General features: G+C 33.5%; 1 protein-coding gene across 6 annotated transcripts in view; it reads left to right on the top strand.

Annotated features, from left to right (window-relative positions):
• Positions 1–26,728, top strand: part of LRRIQ1 (leucine rich repeats and IQ motif containing 1) — a 259,941-nt gene that overhangs the window by 49,698 nt on the left and 183,515 nt on the right. For all 6 annotated transcript variants that reach the window (XM_066257791.1, XM_066257794.1, XM_066257793.1 and 3 more), the window contains exons 11-12: positions 25,625–25,818; positions 26,375–26,502. In XM_066257791.1, the coding sequence (XP_066113888.1) occupies positions 25,625–25,818; positions 26,375–26,502 (322 nt within the window). The remainder of the gene's footprint in view (positions 1–25,624; positions 25,819–26,374; positions 26,503–26,728) is intronic.

Here is a 26,728-nt window from a genome sequence, read left to right as displayed (position 1 = left end):
GAAAGGGGGCACCCCTGCCTTGTTCCTGATCTTAAGGGTATTGCTTTTAATTTTTGCCCATTGAGTATGATGTTGGCTGTGGGTTTCTCATAGATGGCTTTTATCATGTTGAGGTATGTTCCCTGTATTCCCACTTTGCTGAGAGTTTTGATCATGAATGGGTGCTGGATTTTATCAAATGCTTTTTCTGCATCTATTGAAATTATCATATGGTTTTTCTCCTTCTTTTTTTTTATATGATGAATCACATTGATTGATTTATGAATATTGTACCATCCTTGCTTCCCCAGAATAAATCCCACTTGATCATGGTGTATGATTTTTTCCATATATTGTTGGATCTGATTTGCTAATATTTTGTTGAGGATTTTAGCATCTATATTCATCAGAGATATTGGCCTATAATTTTCTTTCTTTGTGTTGTCTTTGCCTGGTTTTGGAATCAGAATTATGCTCACCTCATAAAAGGAGCTTAGAAGTCTTCCTTCCTCTTGAATTTTTTGAAATAGTTTGAGAAGGATAGGAGTTAGTTCTTCTTTGAATATTTGGTAGAATTCCGTTGTGAAGCCATCGGGCCCCGGACTTTTCTTTGTTAGGAGTTTTTTGATAACTGTTTCAATCTCATTTGTTGTAATCGGTCTGTTTAGGTTTTCTGATTCTTCCAGATTGATTTTTGGAAGATTGTATGTTTCAAGGAATTTGTCCATTTCATCTAGGTTGTCTAGTTTTTTGGCATACAGTTCTTCATAGTATATTCTTACAATATTTTGTATTTCTGTTGTGTCAGTTGTTATTTCTCCTCTCTCATTTCTAATTTTATTTATTTGAGTCCTCTCTCTTTTTCTTGGTGAGTCTACTTAAAGGTTCATCAATCTTGTTTACCTTTTCAAAGAACCAGCTCCTAGTTTCATTGATCCTCTGTATTGTTTCTTTAGCCTCTATGTCATTTATTTCTGCTCTGACCTTTATTATTTCCTTCCTTCTACTACATTTGGGCTTTACTTGCTGTTCTTTTTCTAGTTCTTTTTAGATGCAGGGTTAAGTTGTTTATTTGAGCTTTTTCTAGCTTCTGAAAGTGTGCCTGTAGTGCTATGAACTTCCTTCTCGGTACTGCTTTTGCTGTGTCCCATAAATTTTTAGTTGTTGTATGCTCATTGTCATTCGTTTCTAGGAATTTTTTTATTTCTTCTTTGATCTCATTCTTAATCCATTCATTATTTAACAACCTGCTATTTAGTTTCCATGTGTTTGAGAATTTTTGAACTTTTCTGTTGTGGTTCATTTCTAGTTTCATGCCATTGTGACCGGAGAAAGTGCTTGATATGATTTCAGTCTTCTTAAATTTGTTGAGAACAATTTTGTGCCCTAACATGTGGTCTATCTTAGAGAATGTACCATGAGCACTTGAAAAGAATGTATATTCTGCTGCTTTAGGGTGAAAGGTTCTGAAGATATCTATTAAATCGAGTTGATCTAGTGTTTCCAATAAGTCTGCTGTTTCTTTGTTAATTTTCTTTCTTGAGGATCTATCTAGTGATGTTAGTGGGGTATTGAAATCCCCTACTATTATAGTATTGCTGTTGATCTCGCCCTTTAAATTCATCAAAGTCTGTTTTATATATTTGGGTGCTCCTATAATAGGTGCATAGATATTTATAATAGTTATATCTTCCTGTTGGATTACTCCCTTTATCATTATGTAGTGGCCTTCTTTATCTCTTACTATATCTTTTGTTTTAAAGTCCAATTTATCTGATATAAGTATTGCTACCACAGCTTTTTTTTTTCATTTCCATTTGCATGAAATGTTTTTTTCCATCCTTTTACCTTCAATCTATATGTATCTTTTGTTCTAAGATGTGTCTCTTGTAGACAGCATATGTATGGGTCCTGTTTTCTTATCCACGCAGCTACCCTATGTCTTTTGATTGGATCATTTAATCCATTTACGTTTAAGGTTATTATTGATATGAAGTTGTTTATTGCCATTTTCTTCTTTAAAGGTGTATTCCTTTTTTGCTATATTCTTTTCCCACTTTGATCTGTTTACAACAGGCCCCTTAACATTTCCTGCAGCATTGGTTTGGTTGTAATGAATTCCTTGAGTTGTTTTTTGTCTGGGAAGCTTTTTATTTCTCCTTCAATTTTAAACCATAGCCTTGCTGGATAAAGTAGTCTTGGTTGTAGGTTCTTGTTCTGCATTACTTTGAATATTTCTTGCCATTCCCTTCTGGCCTCAAGTGTTTCTGTTGAGAAGTCAGATGTCATCCTTATGGGGGCTCCTTTGTAGGTGATAACTTTTTTTTCTCTTGCAGCTTTTAATATTTTCTCTTTATCGCTTAGCTTTGGTATTTTAATTATGATGTGTCTTGGTGTAGGTTTCTTTGGGTTTCTCTTTAATAGAGTCCTCTGTGCTTCTTGGACTTGTGAGAGTTTCTCTTGCATTAATTTAGGGAAGTTTTCAGTTATGATATGATTGAACAAAGTCTCTATCCCTTGTTCTTTTTCTTCTTCTTCAGGAACCCCTATGATGTGGATGTTATTTCTCTTCATGTTGTCACAGAGCTCTATAAGGGTTTCCTCTGACTTTTTGAGTCTCTTTTCTCTTTTCTTCTCTGCTTTCATGCCTTCATTCCAGTTGTCCTCCAACTCGCTGATTCGATCCTCAGCTCTATCTATCTTGTTTTTAATTCCTTCCATTGTGGTCTTTATTTCTGATATTGTATTTGTCATCTCCGACTGATTCTTTTTTATACTTGCTATTTCTTTATTTAGGTATTCATAATGACCATCCATTGTTGTTCTAAGATCCCTAAGCATCCTTACAATCATTATTTTGAACTCCGCATCTGGAAGTTTGATTATTTCCATATCACTTAGTTCATCTTTTTTTTAAAAATGTTTTTATTTATTCATTTTTAGAGAGGAGAGAGAGAGGGCGAGAGACAGAGAGGGAGAGAGAGGTGAGAGAGACAGAGAGAGAGAAGAGGGGAGGAGCTAGAAGCATCAACTCCCATATGTGCCTTTACCAGGCAAGCCCAGGATTTCGAACCGGCAACCTCAGCATTTCCAGGTCAACACTTTATCCACTGCACCACCACAGGTCAGGCCTTAGTTCATGTTTTGAAGGTGTCTCTTGTGGTTTCATTTGGATTGCACTTCTTTGTTTTCTCATTGTCTGTTTTTGGGTTTTTTTATTTATAGAGTTGGTTGAGTCTAGGCTTGGTGTTGTCTGCCTCCAGTTTTCAGTTATTTCTAGGTCTTCTTGGGTTGGTATCAGCTGTTATCAGTAATCCACTTTCGGATTTGGGCAGCTTTGAAGTCTTGATTTGTTTGTTTTCTTAACAGGTGATAGTCTTTTTACTGATCTCAGCAGGGGGCTTCCTTGAAACTGTATCCAGGAATGCGGTGGGTGTAACCTGAGACTCTGAAAGCCTCTTTAGCCAATTAATCTCTCTGGGGGCAGGGTGTTTTCTCAGCTTCAGTAGGGGGAGGTGTATCTCAGATCTCCATGGAGACCAAAGTTACTGCCCCTCCTCCCCACTTCTTGTTTTCAGCTGTGTCTTGTTGTGCTGATTGGAGCTGGATAGATGTCCGGAGATCTCTGATCCAGAAGAATTCAGCTCTGTTTTGTGAAAGGTTCAGTCCCTCACTCAGCTATGGCCACCTCCAGCATGGATGAGTCAGCTTTTTTAGTTCATCTCCTGCATTCCTAGCCCCTCACAGCCTGTCCCTCTCCCTGTCCTTTCCACTTGGGAGATAAGCTGGTCTTTTCAACACACCTCGCTCTCTGGTTGCCAGGCAAGTGGCTGTGAGCAGTAGTTTCTGCCTTTTTCCCTTGTGTGAGGTCTCCTCTGGGCTCTCAGCCTCACCCCCCCCCCCGCTCCGTTCCTGTCAGCAGGGGAGATTCAGGCGCTCCCTACCGGGTTTTTTGTGGCTTCTTCTTTGCTCCTTGGTTTTTGAGAGCTGTTCTTGTAGTTTAGAGTTGGTTTTTCATGCTGATTTTTCCTAAATTGATTTGTATTCCAGTTTGGTGGTGAGAGTTGGGCATCTGTGCGTCTGCCTCCTCTGCTGCCATCTTTTCAGTTGGTTTATATTTTTTTTGTCCTTTGTTTTGTTAATGTGGTGTATTTGATTGATTTGTGTATGTCAAAGCATCCTTGTGCTTCTGGAATAAACCTGACTTGATTGTGATTTGTTATTTTTTAAGTGTGTTGTTGTATTTGATTTGTTAGCATTTTTTTTTTAGAACTTTGCATTTATATTCATCAGAAATACTCATCTGTATTTTTCTTTTTTGTGTGTTATCCTTGCCAGGTTTTGGTATCGGGGTTAGGTTGGACTCATAGCATGTATTAGCAACTATTGCCTCTTCTTCAGTTTTTTTGAAAAAATTGGGGAAGGATAGGTACCAAGTCTTCTTTGAATGTTTGGTAGAATTCACTAGTGAAACCATCTGGTCCTGGAATTTGTTTTTGAGGTTTTTGATAGTTGTTTCAGTTTCCTCACTGTTTATTGGTTTGCTTAAGGTTTCCATTTTGTGATTCAGTCCAGAAAAATTGTGCAGTTCTAGGAGTTTATTCATTTTTTCTAGATTATTGAATTTGGTGGCATATAGTCTTTCATAGTATTCTAGTATGATCCTCTGTATATCTATGATGTTTTTAGTGACTTCTCTTTCACTGCTGATTTTGTTTATATGAGTCATTTCTCTTTTTTCCATAGTGAATCTAACCAGGGATTTGTCAATTTTATTAATCTTTTGAAAGAACCTGCTCTTTATTGTATTAATTTCTTTGTAAAGTATCCTTTTCTCTATTTTACTCAGTTTTTCTCTAATTTTTATTAGTTTCTTCTACTGACTTTGGATTACCTTTTTTCTTCTTTTTCTAGTTCTTTAAGATAAAATGTTCAGTTGTTTACTTTCGGGATCTCTCTTATTTCTTGAGATAAGCCTGTAATGTTATAAAATTTCCTTTTATACTGCTTTCAGTGCATTTCTGAAATCTTGATATGTCATGTCATTCTCATTTGTCTCTCTATCTTTTTTTATGACAGAAACAGAGAGAGGGACAGATAAGAACAGACAGTCAGGAAGGGAGAGAGATGAGAAGCATCAATTCTTTATTGTGGCTCCTTAGTCTCCTTAGTTGTTCATTGACTGCTTTCTTATATGTGCCTTGACGGGGGGGGGCTACAGCAAAGTAAGTGATCCCTTGCTCAAGACAGCAACCTTGGGCTCAAGCCAGCAACCTTTGGGTTCAAGCCAGTGACCATACGGTCATGTCTATGATCCTATGCTTAAGTTGGCGACCCCATGCTTAAGCTGGTGAACCTGCACTCAAGCCGGATGAGCTTGTACTCAAGCCAGTGACTTCGGAGTTTTGAGGCTGGGTCCTCTGTGTCCCAGTCTGATGCTCTGTCCTCTGTGCCACCACCTGGTCAGCCTCTCTATATGTTTTTTTTTTTTATCTCTTCTATTACTTTTCCTTTGGCTCAGTCATTTTTTATTAGTATGTTGTTTAATTTTCATGTTTTTGTGGGTTTAACTTTTTTTTTTCTTTTTTTTCAGTTTAATTCTAATTTCAGAGGATTATGGTCAGAGAATATGCTTGATATAATTTCAATCTTCTTGAAGTTGCTAAAACTAGTTTTGTGACTAAAAATATGGTCTATCCTTGAGAATGTTCTGTGCAAACTGGAAAAGAATATATAATCTAATATTCTGGGATGAAAGGTTCTGTTAATATAAAATATATCCATTTGGTCTAGTGTGGCATTTAAGGCCAATATTTCTTTATTCATCCTCTGTTTTGTGATCTATATAGAGCTGTCAATGGAGTATTATGTTTTTGTCTGTTTCTCCTTTTAGTTCTATTAGTGGTTGTTTTATATATTTTGGTGCTTCTTGATTTGGTGCATATATAATGAGAAGTGTTATGACTTCTTGAGGTAGGATCTACTTTATTATTATTGTCTGTCTTTGTCTTTTCTTATCATTGTTTTGTGGTGGGGTTTTTTGAAATCTTTATTGTATGATATAAGTATGGGTTTTACTTGCTTTTCATAGGGTATTATTTACTTAGAGATCATTTTCCAACCTTTCACTTTGAATTTACTTTTGCTGTTGCTGCTTAGCTGTGTCTCCTGAAGGCAGCACATGGTTGAGTTTTTTGTTTCAATCTGCTACTCTGTGCCCCTTCATTTGTGAGTTTGGTGCATTTATATCTAGGGTAATTGTTAATGCATGAGGATTTCCTATAACCATTTTATATTTTGTTTTCTGGTAGCAGTGTGCCTCCATTAGTTCTTTTCCTTTGTGTTTCTGACAGTTGTTTTTGTTTGGTAATATTCCATGCTCTTTCCTCTGCTTCTTTTTCTAAGCTATGTATTTCAGTTTTTTATTTTTGTGAGTGCTTAGCATTCAATTATTGGAAAAGAAAGTTTCATATATATAATAGTCCTTTTGTATTATGAATGTTCCTGTCCTCTATTCTCCTTTGCTAATTCAGATCCTTACCCTCTCCACTTCTGTGTCTTTTTTTAAATCACAAATTATTGCAGTTTATGTTGAAAGTTTGCTGGCAATCTTACTCTCAGTTTTGTGATTTTGTTCTTTGTATCAGGCAGAACAATTCCCTTGAGTACTACCAGTGGTGGAGGTTTTCTGGTGATAAATTCTCTCAGCTTCTGTATATCTGGACAAGTCCTTGTTTCTCTTTTGTATTTAAAGAGTAACTTTTATGGACATATTATTCTTGGCTGGTAATTCCTCTCTTTTAGTACTTTGAGTGTTTTGGTCCATTCTCTTCTGGCTGTAGAGTTTCTGCTGAGAAGTCCAACGAAAACCTGATGGACTTTCTCATTATATGTTGTTTTCTTCTTTTCCCTGGCTGCCTTGAAGATTATTCCTTTGTCATTAATTTTTAAGTTTTAATATAATGTGTCTTGGATAAGACCTCTTTGGATTGAAGTAACTAGGTGTTCTGTTTGCTTCATGGATTCAAGGTTCTAGCTCTGTCCATAGGTTTGGGAATTCTCATCTATTAATTTTTGAAGAAGTTCTTCATTCCCTTCTCCCTTTCTTCTTTTTCTGGTATACCTATTATTATTATATTTATTTTTTTCTGATGAAATCAGATAATTCATGTAGAGCTCTCTTTTTTTTTTATTCTTGAGTTTCTTCTTTCCTCTGCATCATCTCTCAGTTCCTATCTTCAATATTACTTATTCTTTCCTTTATTTGGCCAAGTCTATTAGTTATGCTTATTAGTTCATTTTTTATTTCATTTATTGACTAAATCATCTCCAGAGTTTCTGTTTGGTTCTTTTATGAAGTATCAATCTCTTTGGTAGGTATGCATTTTTTTTATTAACTTTTCCTAGTGGATTAGTTTGCCTATCAGTGTTTTCTTACATCTTGTTGAGTATTTTCAGAACTTCAATTTTAATTCTCTGTTGTTTGTTTTTCTAGTTTTCATGACTTTAAGACTGCTTTCTGAAGATACTTCATTTTTTTTCTAAACTGCATCTTTTTCTTGGTTATTCATGGTATTTAATGTACTTCTTGTCTAGGCATTTGTGAGTGGCTCTTTTTAGTAATTTACTTTCAAGAGGACTTTTTATTATTTTCCAGTATATGGTGCTGGATTACAAGTTTTATTCCCATGGAATTCCTGGCCTGACTCCCCACCAAGATACTAGCTGACATTGGGTGGTGGGTGGTCTGAGGGAACATAGTCACCTTCTTTGTTCTTCTCCTGGCAATGGCAATCTTGGGTTGGCCTCCACAAGTTCTCCCCTGTGCCCTAATGGACTGAGGGCCAAACACAGAGGATCCCCTTTGATCATGGGAAACAGTGGTTCAGTGGGTTTAGCTCCTGGGTAAGCCACAGATATATCCTGCACCCCAACACCCAGGTCAAAATGTGGAAAATTCTGGGAGGCTGGTTTTTTGTATTTCCATTTCTCTGTTCAAAGTGTAGGCTGTGGGTAGACTGTAGGAGAACAGCAGTGTTCCAGAGTTGCATCCCCTGATGTTTTTCCACACTCAGTCCCTGCTCTAGTTTTCCCCTCCATGAGAGTGCCCCCCACAGAAATCCCCACTCCTCTCAGCAGGAGGAAATCCAGATACAACAGGGTTCTTCCCTCTTCAGATTCCCATGGCCAGTGCTCAGATGTGGGGGCTGCATCCTTATCTTTTACTCCCTTGCTGCTTCCTGCCCATATTTAATTGCTTCAATATGCAGTCTTTCAGATGTGCCTATGCACCCAACTAGGGTTCCTTCTCTGAGTTATACCTGTTAAAATTATTGAAATTTCAAAGAGGAGATCAAGGAGATCTCTCACTCCATCATTCCCCTGATGTCAGATTCTTAGCTTTTTTTTTTTTCTATTTTTCCAAAGCTGGAAACAGGGAGGCAATCAGACAGACTCCCGCATATGCCCACCCGGCATGCCCACCAGGGGGCAATGCTCTGCCCCTCTGGGGCATTGCTCTGTTGCATCCAGAGCCATTCTAGGGCCTGAGGCAGAGGCCACAGATCCATCCTCAGCGCCCGGGCCATCTTTGCTTCAATGGAGCCTTGGCTGTGGGAGGGGAAGAGATAGACAGAGAGGAAGGAGAGGGGGAGGGGTGGAGAAGCAGATGGGTGCTTCTCTTGTGTGCCCTGGCCAGGAATCAAACCCAGGACTCCTGCACGCCAGGCCGACACTCTACCGCTGAGCCAACCGGCCAGGACCTTCTTAGCTTTTTTTGACTGATTTATTTTAATTAGCATAATATCCTCAAGGTCCATCCATGTTGTCATAAATGGCAGTATTTCACCTTATCTTATGGCTGAGTAATATCCATTGTATATATGTACCACATCTTCTTTATCCATTCATCTCTCAAAGGACACTTTGGTTGTTTTCATGTCTTTGCCACTGGGAACAATGATGCAATGAACATAGGGTTGCATATATCTTTGCAAATACATGTTTTTAAATTTTTCAGGTAGATACCCATAAGAGGGATTGCTGGGTCATATAGTAACTCTATTCTTAATTTTTTGAGAAACCTCCATACTGTTTTCCATAGTGATTATACCAGTTTACATTCCCACCAGCAGTTAATGAGGGTGTTCTTTTCCCTTACATCTTCTCTAACACTTGTTATTACTTGTCCAGAACCAATGACTTCATTACTGAATTCCAAACGTTCAAAGAAGATTTGATAATTATCCTTCTTAAACTCTTCAAAAAAATTGAAGAAGAGGCAATACTTCCTAATATCTTATGAAGTCAACATAACCCTGATACCAAAACATGGTAATGTAATACACACAAGAAAAGAAAACTACAGATAAATCATGGTCAAGTGGGTTTCATTCCAGGAGCACAAGGATGATTCAACATGCACAAATTGATCAATATAACATACCGCATTAAGAAAACAAATTTAAAAATTATGGTCTTATCAGATGCAGAAAAAGCATTTGATATGATACAACATTCATTTATGATTAATATACTCAGTAAAATGAGCATAGAAGGAAAGTACCTCAACATAGTAAAGGCTATATATGACAAACCCTCAGCTAATATCATACTGAATGGTGCAAAACTGAGCATTTAGTCTAAAATCAGGGACAAGACAGCGTGCCCACTCTTACCTCTCTCCTCAACATAGTTCTGGAAGTCATAGCCATAACAGGCAGGCAACAGAAAAAAATGGAAGGCATCTAAATTGAAAATAAAGAAGAGTAAGTATCAGCTTTTGCAGATGACATGATTCTTTATATAGAACACCCTAAAGACCCCACCAAAAACTTGTATAAACAATAACAAATACAGTAATGTTGCAGGATACAAAATCAATGTACAAACATCTTCATTTTTATATACTAACAATGAAATTTCAGAAGAAAAAATGAGAAAAACAATTCCTTTTGCATTTACACCAAAAAAAAAAAAATACCTAGGAATAAACTAAACAGAGGATATGAAGGACCTATATACTAGAATCTACAAAGCATTATTAAAAGAGATTGAAAAAGATAATGAAATATAAAGATATTCCATGTTCATGGATTGGAAGAATCATCATAGTTTAAATGTTCACATTATCCACAGCAACATACATATTTAATGCAATCCCCATAAAAATCCCAATGTAATTTTTTAAAGAAGTAGAAAAAAAATCGTCAGATTTGTATGGAACAACAAAAGACTCTCAATAGCCAAAGCAATACTCTTTTGTTTTGAAACATAACATAATTCTTAGTACAAAACTAAAAAGGATTTCACAGATCTACCTGTCTAGGCTTCTTAGTTTACAGATGAAAAAACAGATGCACATATTTTCATTTAACTCCTGGCAGAGGTGGATAGAATCCAAGTTTCCTGATTCCTGGTTAAGCATTCTTGTTTCCATGTAACATGTATAATCCTGAAGGACTTTTGCAATAAAATTAAAAATCTCAAATGCAACTCAGTATCTTTATAAGTGACTGTCAAACATGTCATTTAGGAGCTAAGGAGATAGATGCTTACCAAAATACTGATTTGGTGAAAACATTCAGCCTAATACAACATTTTTAGTTTGGCTGTTTATTGTAGTCAAGTCCTTTTTTTTTTTTTTTTTCCTCTTGTGACTGGAGTGTTTTTGAGACCATTGGTTCATTTCTGTGGGATGAATTTTTTGAAATAGATATTCGTAGCAAGTATATATAAATGCTAATTTTGTCATGGGTGAGGGCTCTTTGAGGGATAATCACACATGGCTTCAGTTTTATTTTGTGTGATGTAGGAAACTTGTAAAGAGCTAATAAAGACTATATTAAAGCAATAAACTCAAGAATATTTAGGCAATTCTTTATAGTTATATTTCAGTCCTTTGGAAAAAGTTCTTAAATATTTTTTGGCTATTGTTTTGTCTTGCTGTGGAGTAGGAGAAATATCAGAAATTTTGACTGGGAGAAAATAATTTTTTTAGATATATTGAGGAGTAATGATATTTCAAGATAAGGAGTGTTGTAAGTCGATTTTGCTCAGTTCTTGTCCTTCATTTGACAGCAAAGAATTTGTAAGATTAAAAGAGGAAGAGTGCAACTTATTGTAACTGCTCTCCCTTCTAGATTTTCCCTTCTGACCCAAATGATTGACTGGATCAAATGACTGTTTAATCAGTTGCATATAGACTTTTTTTGAGTGTGTATTAATATCCTATTCTTCAAGGTTTAGCTCAAACATTTCTCTTTGAAGTTTTATTCAGTCACCATATTTATAGTTTTTAAACTTCTTGATTTCATTGAGGATAAGTTAGGAAACAACAGTGCTATATCATTTTTAGTACCCAGCATGTGAAAATGTTATATAGGCTCTACTTTCAACTACTATTTTTAATCCTCTCAATTACATGAAATCACCTAAACTCTACAAATTAAGAAACAGACTCAGAAAAGTTAATTAACTTCTTTATATTCACATAGGTAGTTTTGGAATAAGCATATTTATTGAAAGTCAGGATTGCCTACATCAGAGCCTATTCACTTTTATATAAACTATCCTGCCTGTGGATTAGATAGAATACTGACCATGTTAGCATAGTTATGGAGAAAATTAAATTTATGACTCCTAGGATGATTGTTGGTGGTGTATCTTTAATGTTATAGCTAATATTTTTTGCTTTATAAATATTTTGAGGTCATGCTATTTGTTGCATACAAATGTGTAACTGTTACATATTTCTGTTGAATTGATCAATTTAATCATTTGTAAAGTCCCTTTTCATCTGTATTAAAGCTTTCTGCTTTAGTCTTCTGCATCTGATATAACCAAACTAACTCTTTTTTTTTTTTTTTTTGGACTCAGGACTCTAACAATCTTATAAATGATTGAGGAACTCCCTCAAATAGCTTTTATTCATGTTGGTTATATTTATCAGTATATACTGTATGGAAAGAAAATTAGAAAAATTTTGTTTTTAATTCATTCATTAGAGCTTAATATAATAAAGCTTTTGCACCACTGCATTTATAACAATTTTATAAATTATAACTTATTTTTTAAATAAAAAGATATAGTGAGAAGAGGATCATTCTTACACATATTTGCAAATCCCTTTAATGTTTTGCTTAACACAAGACAGCTAGATTTCCATAGTTTCTTCTCCATTCAGTTTGCTACAATATCATACCTCTAGTACCCTTTGAAAACTCTACTCTATGCTTTTGAACAATTGAGAGTAAAAAGGCACATAATGCTTTAGAAATAGTATGAAAATAGTTTTGACTCCATGGAATCTTTAAAAGCATCTCTAGATGTGGGAGGTTTCTCTGGACCAAACTTTGAGAATCACTGGTTTAATGTTTTCATAATATATCTTTTTCTATTCTTTTACTTACAGTATTTCTACAACTTTTATGTGATGTAAACATTTTTTGTTTTTGTTATTATTTTGTCAAGGCTGCCTGGAAAATTCTAACCTTGATTTGTAGCAGTTTATTCACTAATAATCAGTTAAGTATAGTTCAATAATTACATGCAATTGCCGACATACTTGAGTTCAAATTTACTATCTTATTATTTGATTCTGTTTGTTTTTGTTTTTTTTCTCTTTTCTATGGTTTGCTTGAAATGTTAAATTATTCAGTTTTTCCTTCTTGCCAGTTATATAGTATTATTTTACTATTTCTTTAGTTTACTCTAGATATTACATCATGCCTTGTTAATTTACCAAATCTAAATTTATTTTGTACTTTCCTCTTTTTCTAAGACAATGTCAAGTTTGTAGAACACTTCAACTTCATTAACTCCCTTCCAATGTTATGTGCTATTGTTGTCATTAACCATGTGTGTGAGTGTGTGTGTGTGTGTGGACTGCTTTAAGACATTATTATTTTATAAAGTCATTATCATTTAGATTCATCCACTTTTTAAAACCTTTCCATTGTTCTTTATTTCATCTTCCATCTACCATATTTCTTCTGGTGCAGGTCTGCTAGAATGAATTCTTTCAGATCTTATTTAGTTGAGTATGCTTTTAACATAAATACAAACACATGCTTACATATTTGTGTATGTAATTTGAGATATACACTTATCATTTTACATGTATTTTGCATTGTGGATATATTCTATTTTATACTCACTTTCCCTGCTTAAGTTGATATGTAACAACCTAATGGTTGATCCTTGGAAGATACTCTATTCTCTTTTTAAGATCTTTCTTTTGGTCTATTGCTTTTATCAGTTACTCTAATATTCCTACTTGTGGTCACCTTAGAATTCATTCTGTTTCAATTCATTGTGCCCCTTAAATCTATGGGTTGACATATTTATTCAGTTTTGAAAAATTCTGTGTCATTTCTCTATACATGTACATATGTACCTGTAGATCTATAGACAGATAGATATAAATCCCCCTTATAGTATATAATCCTTTTAAACTTAGAATTATACTCTTATAACATTTTAAACTTTAATTTTTTTATTAATTTTTAGAGAAGAGAGAGAGTGAGAAAGAGAGAGAGAGAGAAAGAAGGGGGAGGGTGGAGCAGGAAGCATCAACTCCCATATGTGCCTTGACCAGGCAAGCCCAGGGTTTTGAACCGGTGACCTCAGCATTTCCAGGTCGATGCTTTATCCACTGCACCACCACAGGTCAGGCAACTCTTATAACATTTTATATATATATAAATATATATAATATATATATATATATATTACATTTCTATGAATCACTCTGGATGTTTTCTTGTGGCTCAGTTAGTTTACTAAATTTCTCTTCATCTGTGTCTAATATGTCCAATCTATCCATGAAAGACTTGTTTGTAGTTACAGCTTTTCAGTTTTAGAAATTTTTGCTTTTTTATTTTGCATTCAACTAACATTTTATAATATTTAATGTATAAGTTTTAATATTTAACTTCTATGTATTTGACAAAGTTTTGTTAATTTATGTTAGATTACTTATCTGATTCTCTGTGAATGGTTTCTATTTTCTGTTGATTTTTTTCATTTTTCTTCACACAGTGTTAACGTGCTTTAATTTTTATTATTTTGTAGTCAGAGATTACTAAGAAAAAATAAAACTGTATAATCCAATTTAGGTAATGATGTTGTTATTTTCCCCAGAGGTTTTTATTGTTTGGAGCTACAAGCATTAGCAATATCTGTGCAGCTAAATCCATATGTACATTGATATTGAGACTCTTTAAAGGTGGGCTTCTGGACCTTGGGAGTTGTTCTATATGTGGATTAATGTGCAGCACATGCAGATCCCAACCAAAAGTTAAGTAGGGATTCATTAGGCCTCCTTCTCTAAGGAGAGCCCTGGAGCCCACATTTTAACTCCCTGGTATTACAAGCCATCCTTTCCTAGAATTAATGGATATACTAAATAATGTGCTCATTTCACTTTTTCTGAAACTTAACCCTCTTCTTTATTGTTTTAATTCTCTAATGCCTTTAGAAAATATGTTTATACTTTGTCACTTTTTTTCTAGTTATGAATAAATAATTGTTTCTCGTTACCTACCTACTTCGTCTTCACTGTAAACAGAAAGCCTTTGCTGCACTCCTGATTTCTCCCTCCCCCACTTGTCTTCTTCTGAGTTTAAGGGTGTGTTTTTATCCCCTCATTTCCTCTTTTTTCTCTTACTTCCTTTGATAGCTATATATTTATTTATTTAGTGGCTACTGTGGAAATGATAAAATGTGCTCAATTCCTCTCAAGTTACTTTATGTAACTACCTCAACTTTCCTAATTAATACGTGTTTTTTTTGTTCAGGATTTTAACTACATTTCTATTTAACTCTTCATAGACTACCTTATGGTTGTTTTATACTTCCAAAGTTTGATTATATTTGCCCATATTTATTGTATTTCTATCCTTTATTCTTCTTTCACTTAAAATCTTAAATCACTTCTTTTTTTCCTGATATAGATCCTTTAAATTTTCTTGTAATAATGGTTGGTGGAAAATTCTACCAGATTTTGTTTGCAAATGTATTTTATTTAGCATTTATATTTGAATCATTAAACTTACTGTATTTTTCTATATTGAAGTTTATTTTCTATCAGTAATTGCAGATATTATTCTGTTACTTCTCAACTTTCCCTGTTGCTATTAGAAGTCAGGTGTCAGTTACACTTATGAAACTTCTGAGGTTATTTCCTATGCCGTTTACAGGTATTTTTCCTTTGTCATTGCTGCTATGCTTTTACTCTGCTGTGTGTAGGTTTAGGCGTGAACTTCTTTTTCATGCATCTTATTTTCAGTTTGATAAAATTAATGAATATGTGGCTTGTACTCTTTAATTTTTAAGCTATTTGTCAGCCATTATCTCTCCAAAGTTTTTTCTTACTCATTTTTCCCTCTCCTTCTGAAACACTAGATATATATTAGATCTTTTTATGTCTGCTTTTATATTTTTTATATCTATCTTTTTGTCTTTTTGTTGTCTCCAGATAATTTCTGTATATCTGTATTCCAGCTGACAAATTCTGACTTGCTATTAATCCTAGTTATTATGTTTTTAATTAATTTCAATTAGTTTGATTTAAGTATGGGTCTAGTTTTTCTAAAATTACTTGTTTCCCCTAACTCTTACTTATAGCACCTTATTTTATTGTATATTTTATGTGATCTTTTTGGTCACCTGTTTAATTTCCTTAAAATTTAAGCTTTGTGATTATCCTTACATATGGGATGACAGTTTGTTTTTTAGAGAGAATTTTTCAGATGCCAGGAAACACAACCAATCTATAGTCATTTGTGCTACATTTGGGGGAAAAGTTTTCTGATCACAATTAAAGTGAATTTGAGCTGCAAACCTATGAGAGAATCAGCTTGTGTTTATTAATTAAACAGGTAGATTTTCCTTCTTTTGCTTAATACTGAGATTTAAAACAGAAAATTTAATTTCTTTTTCTCTGATTGGGTATAGGTGATCAGGCTTTATTTTTGTGAAGTTATCTGTTATACTTATCTACTACAGTTACCATAAATTATGAGTTTTGGCTCTTCAAACTGTGAGGCTATAGAAATTGATCTTCCCATACATCAGATTTAATACATTTTCTCACTCTAAAAACTGGCTTTACTGGCCTGACCTGTGGTGGCACAGTGGATAAAAGTGTCGACCTGGAAATGCTGAGGTTGCCGGTTCAAAACCCTGGGCTTGCCTGGTCAAGGCACATATGGGAGTTGATGCTTCCTGCTCCTCTCTCCCCCTTCTCTCTCTCTCTCTCTCTCTCTCTCTCTCTCTCTCTCTCTCTCCTCTCTAAAAATTAATAAAAAAAACTTAAAAAAATATTGAAAAAAACTGGCTTTACTGTTCTTTTTATTCTCTTTACCTATGATATTTATTTAGATTTTAGGTAAAGAATTGTTTACCTGCTAAATAACTCTTTGGGTACATTTTTAAAAATATAATGACTGTGTTAAATTATTTTCAGAGGTAAAGGTCATAAGGTCATATCTGACCTATAATTTCTGAATATGGGATTTTAATTTTTTTTCTAAGTAACTTTTAACCTGAAGAATTACTACATGCTATTGTCTAAACTTATAATGTAAAATAATAAAATAATAATCTATCATTCTACTATCCAGATATAGCCAGTATTGATGAATTTTTCAATTGTTTTCTATATATTTGAAAATCATCACTTTAATATTATTTTAAAATTTACTTTATTCACTTAATAAATTTTAAATATTTTTACATGTTATACTTTTTAAAAAAAATATCCTACTTGAACTTATCATGTGAAAGATTCTTAAGCAGAAATTCCATATCCTTTTTTTATTTCCATGCAAGACATGGTGCTGGACTAGTAGAATGAGTCTCTGATGAGATTTATATTACAAGTAAAGCCATTTTTGAAAAAAAAATTTATATTTGTAGTAGAAATGTGGAGAATATAAATGATTTATATATTTTAACATATAATATACTTGCCTTGACTTATTGGCTCAGCAGTAGAGCATTTGCTCTGAGTGTGGAAGTCCTGGGTTTGATTCTGGTCAGGGCACACAGGAGAAGCACCCATCTGATTTTTCACCACTCCCTTTCTCTCTCTCGCTCTCTCCTCTCCCCCTCGCTCAGCCATGGCTCATTCAAGCAAGTTGTCCCCCCGCACTGAGGAGAGCACCATGGCCTGCGGCAGGCAGGTTGCTGAGCAACTAAGCAAAGGCTCCAGGTGGGCAGAGCATGGGACTTTCCAGGTTGATGCCAGTCTGGGTGCATGAAGGAGTCTGTTTGCCTCTCCGCCTGTCACTTAATAATACTACTAATAATAAAACATATAATATACTTTATGCCTATTATTTAAAGAAATTGGAAAAAATATGACATAACAGTTTAGAAAATAAAACTATAAAAAACATAACTCTTTAATAGAAATTCAAAACTCTTTGAAGAATAACTGTATTCTTCCTATATGAAGAAGGTATATTATAATGGAACAAAAAGTTGATCAAAATAAGAACTCACCTGGATGAATATTGTAACTAGCTAATCATGCCTACTTTTTCTATGTAAATAAATGTACTAGGATAAAGTTTTGTTAGAGAATGTTTAGGTAAGTAAGTAAAATTGAATTCAAAATTAGAAAAAAGTTTTAATAATATCTGTGATTATTAGACTACACCACTACTGGTATAGAGCATCAACTTGAATTTAAGAAAAGTACAATGATTTATAAAGTAAGCAATTGTTGAAATATATTAAAATATTATAAATTAATCTAACGGTGAACAAAATTTATCCATATGTGAGTTACTGTCTGGATACATTTGTTTTCAATCAATTTCCTGTAAGCTGAGACATATTTTAAAACTCCCAAAAGTATAGTAGATCAGAAAATCATATGAAAATATTTTGACTTCAATATTTTAGTCCATATCTTTTGCCTTCCTTATACTAGAAATGATAAAATTATCTTATTTCCACTTCCATTTTTCCCTTCTAGCTTTTTAGTTATAATTTTTATTGTTCATTAATTTATAAAAATTTGTGCTTTTGATTTTATCTGTTTTAGAAAATACTCCTCTTTAAAAAAAACTAAAATAAATTAGAATATTTATACTTTCTCCAATCATTTGTCCCTCACAATTTTTATTACATCATGATTCATGACTTTATATGTATTTCAGCAACATTAGATTTGTATGCAAATAGGTCAGTATTACTTCTTTTTACAACTGCTTCTTTTATATTTTTTCTGTCTGGATTACATGTTCATTAGCTTGTTTTATATCTTGTTTTTCAAAATGGGTTAATGGATGTTATATTCCCTGAATTGTTTCACATATGAGAGTATATATGGGTCATTTTCTTCACACTTAAATGACAATATATTTGTGCATCCTATTTTTAGGTCACACTTTTACTTGGCACTTTGCAGGCATTGGTCCATTGCGTGTAGGATACAGTGTGTTGCTGTGGTAAACCTAGAAGCTAAGCTGATTTTTGTCCCCTCAAAGCTGATTTGTGTCTATATTCCTGAATAACATTTTCTTTATTCTTGATCAATAACTTAACCACAAATCATCTTATTGTCAATAAATCCACACAAATTTGTCTTGGAATGTAATGTCCTTTTCAAACTACAGATTAAGTTATTCTTTCATTTCTGCAACACTTTGGTTTTTATGTATTTGAAAACATTTCTGGCTTAATTTTATTTTTCAGTAATAGATGATCCATATTTTTGTTGACTTTGTCTTTCATGTCTATTATTTTTTAATTAATTTAATCTATGTCTTGTTAGCTTTGCTCCTTTATATTTTATGCTCAGTGTGATTATCTCTGCTTTGTGGGCAATATAGTCTTTAGCTCTCTGTTCTATAAATGTTACTTCTAAATTATTTATTAGTTTGTCATAGTTCATTTTCATCCATTTGTTTACCTATATTTGTTGTTTTAATATTTTTGAATTCATGTTACATTAAATTTTAAAAAATATTCTCATATAGTCCAAAGCATTTTCAACATATTTTTTTTCTCATGTTTTCCTCAGACCAAAATACTTACTGTATTAGTTATATGTTATTGTGAAGCAATAACCCTAAAACTTAGATTTTAAAACCACAAGCTTTTATTACCTCATATTTTTTGTGGCTCAGGAATCTGGGACTGGCTTAGCCGGGTGTTTTGGCCCAGGGTCTCATGAGGTTGCAGCCAAACTTTTACCCAGGACTGCCTTCATCCCACACGCAGCTCCATGAGGCTGGAGGAGCTACTTCCAGGCTCACTCACATGGTTGTTGGAAGACCTCAGTTCCACATATATTTTATATGACTTTGCTTTATCTCATTAAGCTAGTTAGGTTTTACAATCATCATTTGCTGTATTTTTTAATGCATATTCTCTCTCACTGTTATACAGTGTGTCCATAAAATCATGGTGCACTTTTGACTGGTCACAGGAAAGCAACAAAAGATGATAGAAATGTGAAGTCTGCACCAAATAAAAGGAAAACTCTCCCAGTTTCATACCTATTTAGTGCAGTTTGATGTGGGCTCATGCACACATTTTTTAGGGCTCCTTAAGTAGCTATCCCGTACAGCCTCTACAGACTCGTCACTGACTGATGGCCTACCAGAACGGGGTTTCTCCACCAAACTGCCAGTTTCCTTCAACTGCTTATCCCACCGAGTAATGTTATTTCTATGTGGTGGTGCTTCATTATAAATGCGCCAATACTCACGTTGTACTTTGGTCACGGATTAGAATTTAGCGAGCCACAGAACACACTGAACTTTTCTCTGTACCGTCCACAGCTGCTCCGCTGTATACACGGTGTTACATCATCATCTGCGCATGCGCACATGCTGCCACATCATCCTACAGAAACTGGGAGGGTTTTCCTTTTATTTGGTGCAGATTTCACATTTCTATTGTCTTTTGTTGCTTTCCTGTGGCCGGTCAAAAGTGCACCATGACTTTACAGACACACTGTATTTAGGCCTACCAAATTTTCTTTTTGCTATTTCACTGAATTTTTTTTAAATCTTTCATCTTAAAATCTGTGAAGTATGCCCTCCTATCTATGCATAGTTCCTCCATTTTAATTGTATAACAAATGCTTTTGAGAGGTGACAATCAGATATTCCTAAGTTTTTCTACAGTTCTACAACTGTTTGTTGTTGCTGGCTGTGGTCAGGATTAAATACGAAATAACAGTTCCATTCAATACTTATTCTAATCTTTTTCAATTATATTGTTTTTAAAAAATATTATATAAGAAATGCATTCTCATTTTAAAATTTCAAAAATAAAGAAATATACAAATTAAGCATTAAAATTTTGTCTCTCTACAACACCTTCTCTTTTTTATTTTTTAGGAGTAACCACTGTTCACAGTTGCTTATGAATTAGTTAAGACTTTGTCCTATGCAATGCAATTATAGATAGGTAGATTTAGATTCAGGTATACTCAGGTGTTAAAAGTCTATGTAGGTAATACATCATAGACATTCTTCTATGTCAGGATACTTCATATTGAAAATCATATATATTCATTTTATAGATACTCCATAATTTATATAACTATTTATGTTCTAATAAACATTTAACTTACCTTCATTTCTTTGTTTTTCACTATGGCAAAGTTCATTTACATACCATTTTATAGTTTTGTGTGTATTACTATATAATGGATTCCAAGAAGTAGAAATGCTCAGATATACATCTGTATCTGAAGCTTGAATCATGGTAATTTCACCAGATGGGAATCTCGAACACTTTGTAGCGTACACCAATCGTACCCTCTCTGTGTACTGACTGAAAATTGTGTTGTCTTAATATCTGAAATTAGCTGATAGCTTTACTTTATTCTCCCTAGCCAGACATATTGCTTCTCACGTGTACACCCAACACAAAGGTAGAAACATGTGGGGCATGTTTGAAGAAAAGCAAGGAGGTCAATGTGTTAGATTGAACCAAGAGAAGGGGACAGTAGTACAACTTAGTAGTATGAATTCAGAGATAGGGTGTTGTGGGTCTTTTTAAGGACTTTGGAGAAAAATTCTCTCCATGATCAAATACTTAAAAAGTAGTCTACTCTCAGGGTCTCCACTTCCACTGCACTGTGGCTTCTAATGGATTACTCTATTGATGCCTCTAGCAAATCGGCTCCACCGTCAGTGGCCTCTTCATACTATTTTGTCCATGCTGACTCATACTGTAGATCATGTATAATTTAATGCAAATAAAAATGCCTTTGATAATTATAAATTATATAGTTTTATTTTTAGTTTTACTAATGACTGTCATCATCACAGAATTCAGTTTGCCTTGTCCTCTGTTTTTCCAGTTCTGCTTTATCTGCTATTTCTTTTCAGTTTTTTATGCCAAATCTTTCACCTTTTTTTAGTGTGTAACCTTTCATTCATGGTTCTCTTTCTGGGAAAAGTTTCACAAATGTATCCTCCACTCTAAATGACAACAGAAAAATTTATTTCTGATTAGCTCTGAAAAACTTAAGAGTAATGCACATGGCTTTTAAAATATTTAGCTTGTAAAAGTGGCTTGTTTAACACATTTAAATATGTAAATAAAAGACATTTGAAGTTACACAACTACAAATTTTTATTAATTAGTATTTCCTTCATCTTAGAAAGCATTTATCTGCTTCTGTGGATTAACTGATGCTCATTAGATATGGTCATAAGGCATACTATACTCCAAAGTATTTGATTTTTTATTTCAGCAGATTTTATATTACATTGTGGCCTATACATGTTTACTCTTATATATAATATTCTATTTATAATCCCTTGGGATTAGTAATATTTAAATGTTCTATTATTTTAACTTAGTCAAATATGTGATAGGGCAGAAAATTTTACTACCTGAATGACATCAAGTAACAATTTTTTCTAAGTCATACTTACTATTTTAGATTATAGGAAAATACCAGTACATTGATTTTAGATAAAAATTTAAAAAATGTAAGATTACTGTGTAAATTTAAATTTCAGTCTCTCTTCTTCTTAAGGTCATCTATGCCTTTTCCTGCTTCTCTTAGATATTGTATAATTTATTTCTCATTATAAAATATTTAAGTAATTATTCATAACATTAAGATGCTTTGACACAAACTCTTAGAGATGCTACAATTTTAAAATACAATTTTTCTTGAAATGTATCTCTATGAAATGTTTTATAATACACTTATAATACTATTACATTATCTGAATTTTAAAAATATATATAGAATTAAGTATTCTTGTGAGATATTGATAATGCTTCTTTTATTTCTCCATTTTTTGGTACAAGCAGTTGTTTGCCTTTTCTTCCTGTTAATCTCAATATATAATAAAAGGAAAATATATTCAAATGTTTTAAATTTTTTCAGGATGAATTGATTACATAAATTCCAGATTATTAGGCTTTATGTATGATTATGTTTCTTTCAAGATTATCTTTAAACTTATTATCAAATAATTTTTTTGGTAGGAAAATTGATGTCGATTTCAACATTTAATTAAAAATATTTTGTGGACTCTGACAAAATAATAAGAATGGATTCTCCAAGATTTAGCCTTGACTACTCCCAAATGTATAATACTCACTGAAGACATTCTGCTTACCAGTACTTACTCTAGACCAGTGGTAGTCAACCTGGTCCCTACCACCCACTAGTAGGCGTTCCAGCTTTCATGGTGGGTGGTAGTGGAGCACCCAAAGTATAAATAAAAAGATAGATTTAACTATAGTAAGTTGTTTTATAAAGGTTTATTCTGCCAAACAATGAAAATCTGACATAAAGTACTTGGTAAGTAATTATTATTATATGCTTTGACTTGCTGTAACTCTGCTTTATAAATTTTAATCTTTTTTTATTTTTATTTTTATTTTATTTTATTTATTCATTTTAGAGAGGAGAGAGAGAGGGAGAGAGAGAGACAGAGAGAGAGAGAGAGAGAGGAGAGAGAGGGGGGAGGAGCTGGAAGCATCAACTCCCATATGTGCCTTGACCAGGCAAGCCCAGGGTTTCGAACCGGCGACCTCAGCATTTCCAGGTCGACGCTTTATCCACTGCGCCACCACAGGTCAGGCCTGCTTTATAAATTTTATAAAGTAAAGTTACTTCCCTACTTTATAAATCACCATTACTGTGGAACTGATGGGCAGTTAGAAAATTTTACTACTAACAGAGATACAAAAGTGGGTGGTAGGTGCCCTGGCCGGTTGGCTCAGCAGTAGAGCGTCAGCCTAGTGTGCGGAGGACCTGGGTTTGATTCCCGGCCAGGGCACACAGGAGAAGCGCCCATTTGCTTCTCCACCCCTCCGCCGCGCTTTCCTCTCTGTCTTTCTCTTCCCCTCCCGCAGCCAAGGCTCCATTGGAGCAAGGATGGCCCGGGCGCTGGGGATGGCTCCTTGGCCTCTGCACCAGGCGCTAGAGTGGCTCTGGTCGCAACATGGCGACACCCAGGATGGGCAGAGCATCGCCCCCTGGTGGGCAGAGCATCGCCCCTGGTGGGCGTGCCAGGTGAATCCCGGTCGGGCGCATGTGGGAGTCTGTCTGACTGTCTCTCCCTGTTTCCAGCTTCAGAAAAATGAAAAGCAAAAAAAAAAAAAAAAAGTGGGTGGTAGGTATAAAAAGGTTGACTACCCCTACTCTAGACCTTAAATCATATTTTCAGCTTTTCAGTATCACTTCCTTTAACTGGGCATTATAGAGAACATATATTGTTCTTTGTTTGATCTAAGCATTTTCTAGATTCAACATCTTTCATAAAACATTTTTTCCAGTTTTATCGAGAAATAGTTGACACACATCACTGCATACAGTGGAGATGTATGGCATGATGGTTTGATTTAATATATTGTGAGATGATTGCAGTAGGGTCAGCTAACCTGCATAGTCTTCATAGATGCAATAAAAAAGAGAAGAAAAACATTCTCCTTGGGATGAGAACTCATGTGTTTACTCTCTTAACTGTTTCCTTGTATGTTACACAGCAGTGTTAGCTACAGTCATTATGCTGTACAGTATATTTCTAGTACTTATTTGCCTTATTAGTTTGTACCTTTTGATTACCTTCCTCCAAATTTTCTATCCCCTAAACTCTGCTTCTGGTAGCCACAAGTCTGATCTCTTTTTTATGAGATTGTTGGTTTTATTTTGTTTGTTAGTTTTTAGATTATATATATAAGTGAGATCATACAGAATATTTGTGTTTCTCTGTCTGACTTATTACACTTAGCATATGGCCTCAAGGTTCATATGTTGTCATAAATGACAGTATTTCCTTGTGGGGTTTTTTTATGGCAAAATAGTTCTTGGATGAAACTTTTAAAGGCTTTCTCAGCATCTCTTTTCAATACTAACCTCTGATGGGCTTATTTAAACAACTGTTTTTTCCTTATGACCACTGAGCTGTATTCTAAGCCTCCTGTTTTTGTTATTTTGGATAGTGTTATATTGATTTTATGTTTATCTAATAAAAAAGGAGTCCATTTGTGACATCTTGAAATACCTAAAGAATATGATAATATTTCTTTGGTTTTATTTTTTTTAATTTATTTTCCAATTACAATTGACATACAATATTATATTAGTTTCGGGTATACAACATAGTGATTAGATATTTATATAAATTATGAAATAATCACTTTGTTAAGTCTCTTACCCACCTGATAGCATATGTAGTTATTATAAGATTATTGAGCATTTTTCCTATGCTATACTTTAATCCCTGTAACTATACATTTTTAAAACTAGCAATTTGTACTTCTTACTTCTTTCCAATTTTTTTTACCCATCCACCCAACCTTCCTCTGATGATGACTGTCAGTTTTTTCTCTGTATCTGTTGGTTTATTTGTACCTTTTCTGTTTGTTAATTTTGGGTTTTTGATTCCACTTATAAGTGAAATCCTATGGTATCTGTCTTTCTTTGTCTGACTTACCACATGACCCTTGAGGTCCATTCTTGTCACAAATGGTAAGGTTTCATTCTTTTTTATAGCTGAGTAATATCCCATTGTATGTGTGTACAATGGAATATTCTTTATCCTTTTGTCTATCAATGAACATTTACCTTTCTTCATTGCTTTGTTGGTTATAATATGGCTGTGCCTACTTCATTTGGGAATCTAAAGCAGTATCTCAGTAAAGTGGAATTAAAATGGCATCCTTTTAAAATTGTATATTTAAACTTAAGTGAGGATTCAAATTAAAAATGTTGAATCACTATTTTGTATACCTGAAACTAATATAACCAATATAAGCTTATACGCCAATTATACTTAAATAAAAATAAATATTAAAAAATTAACCCCTTGAAACCGAGTTAAAAATTATTTTTTAAAAAGGAAATCTTCTACCTGTTTTTCATTGTCATTTCAAAATAAAACATTCAGTGCCCAATGTATGCCTTTTAGCATTTTGTTCAATTTTCAATTGATACATGTTATTTAAATATGTATTTCTCCAGACAAGTTTAAATAATAACACATTTTACAGTTACACATTTTCATTAGGAATTTGGTCTAAGTCTTATCTTGTAATTAGAAATATTGGGAAGTATAAATGTGCAATTATTTATAAACAGAAACTCTTTTTTAGATTCTGGAAGAATTATGGGAAAAGTGATCTTGGAAATTTTTTCTTCCAGGTGGTTTAGAATCTTTGAAAAATCTTCAACAACTCGTTGTGGACCACAATCAGCTAATTAGTACAAAAGGCCTTTATGACTCTCCTGCCGTTATTTACCTGGATTGCTCACATAATCATCTTACTAAAGTTGAGGGTATTGAAAACTGTGGATTGCTCCAAATACTGAAGTTACAGGGAAATTATCTAAGTGAGGTAATTTCTTTGAATTAATTGATTTCTGTGAATAATGCAACATTTTTATTTTAATGGAAATATCAACCACACATTTTAAAAGCAATTTTGATTATTTTTTCTTTGTTCTCTTTTACTTATCAACTGTATCTAATTTTCAGCTTATTTTAAATTATTGCACACTTTCCTCTATTTAAATTGTTTACCATCATTAGAATATTTTTAATTATATTTAATATTAGTTTATCCACTAATTTTATAATATCAAAATATAATCATTCAAAAATTTTCAGTTATATTTTAATATGTAAGTGGGACCAAATTTTCTATCACAGAGTTCTAATTAAAATTTATCATGAAGTACCTTCTATAAAAAAATAAAATTCTAATTATGCGATTAATTTTTAAAATTTTTGTTTAGACTAAAATTCTCATAACATTATACTTTGATTTAAGATATACATACAGTTTACCAGAACATATATGTTGTAGTTTTAAAGGGTTTTATATTTTTAAAATAGATTAAATGACAAAAATATTTTGCTTAACATAAGCTAAAACCCAACTCTAAATATAGCTTCCATCGTTGGAGAATCATGTTCTACTAAGAGAATTGTTCTTGGATGACAACAGCATTTCAACCGTTGAAGCATTTTCTTCATATTGGCTGCCTGTACTACAAAACCTGACTATGTCTCAAAACAGGTAAAAATGAACTTTATTTAAACAATAAGTGGAATGAATGATTGCTTAAATGTGCGATCTTCATAATAAGTAGAAAAGATGTTAGTTTTTTTTTCCCAGTAATTCAATGAAAGTGAATCATAATAAATTTTTATGTAAATTATAAATTTAACTTTATAGAATTAAAAAAATAAAAGTGTACTGACTTATCCTTGAATTTTATTTAGTAGACTTTTAATTGTCACTT

Source organism: Saccopteryx bilineata, chromosome 2 (genome assembly GCF_036850765.1).
Source record: "Saccopteryx bilineata isolate mSacBil1 chromosome 2, mSacBil1_pri_phased_curated, whole genome shotgun sequence".
Taxonomy (NCBI): Eukaryota; Metazoa; Chordata; class Mammalia; order Chiroptera; family Emballonuridae; genus Saccopteryx; species Saccopteryx bilineata.
This window is presented reverse-complemented; position numbering and strand designations above follow the sequence as displayed.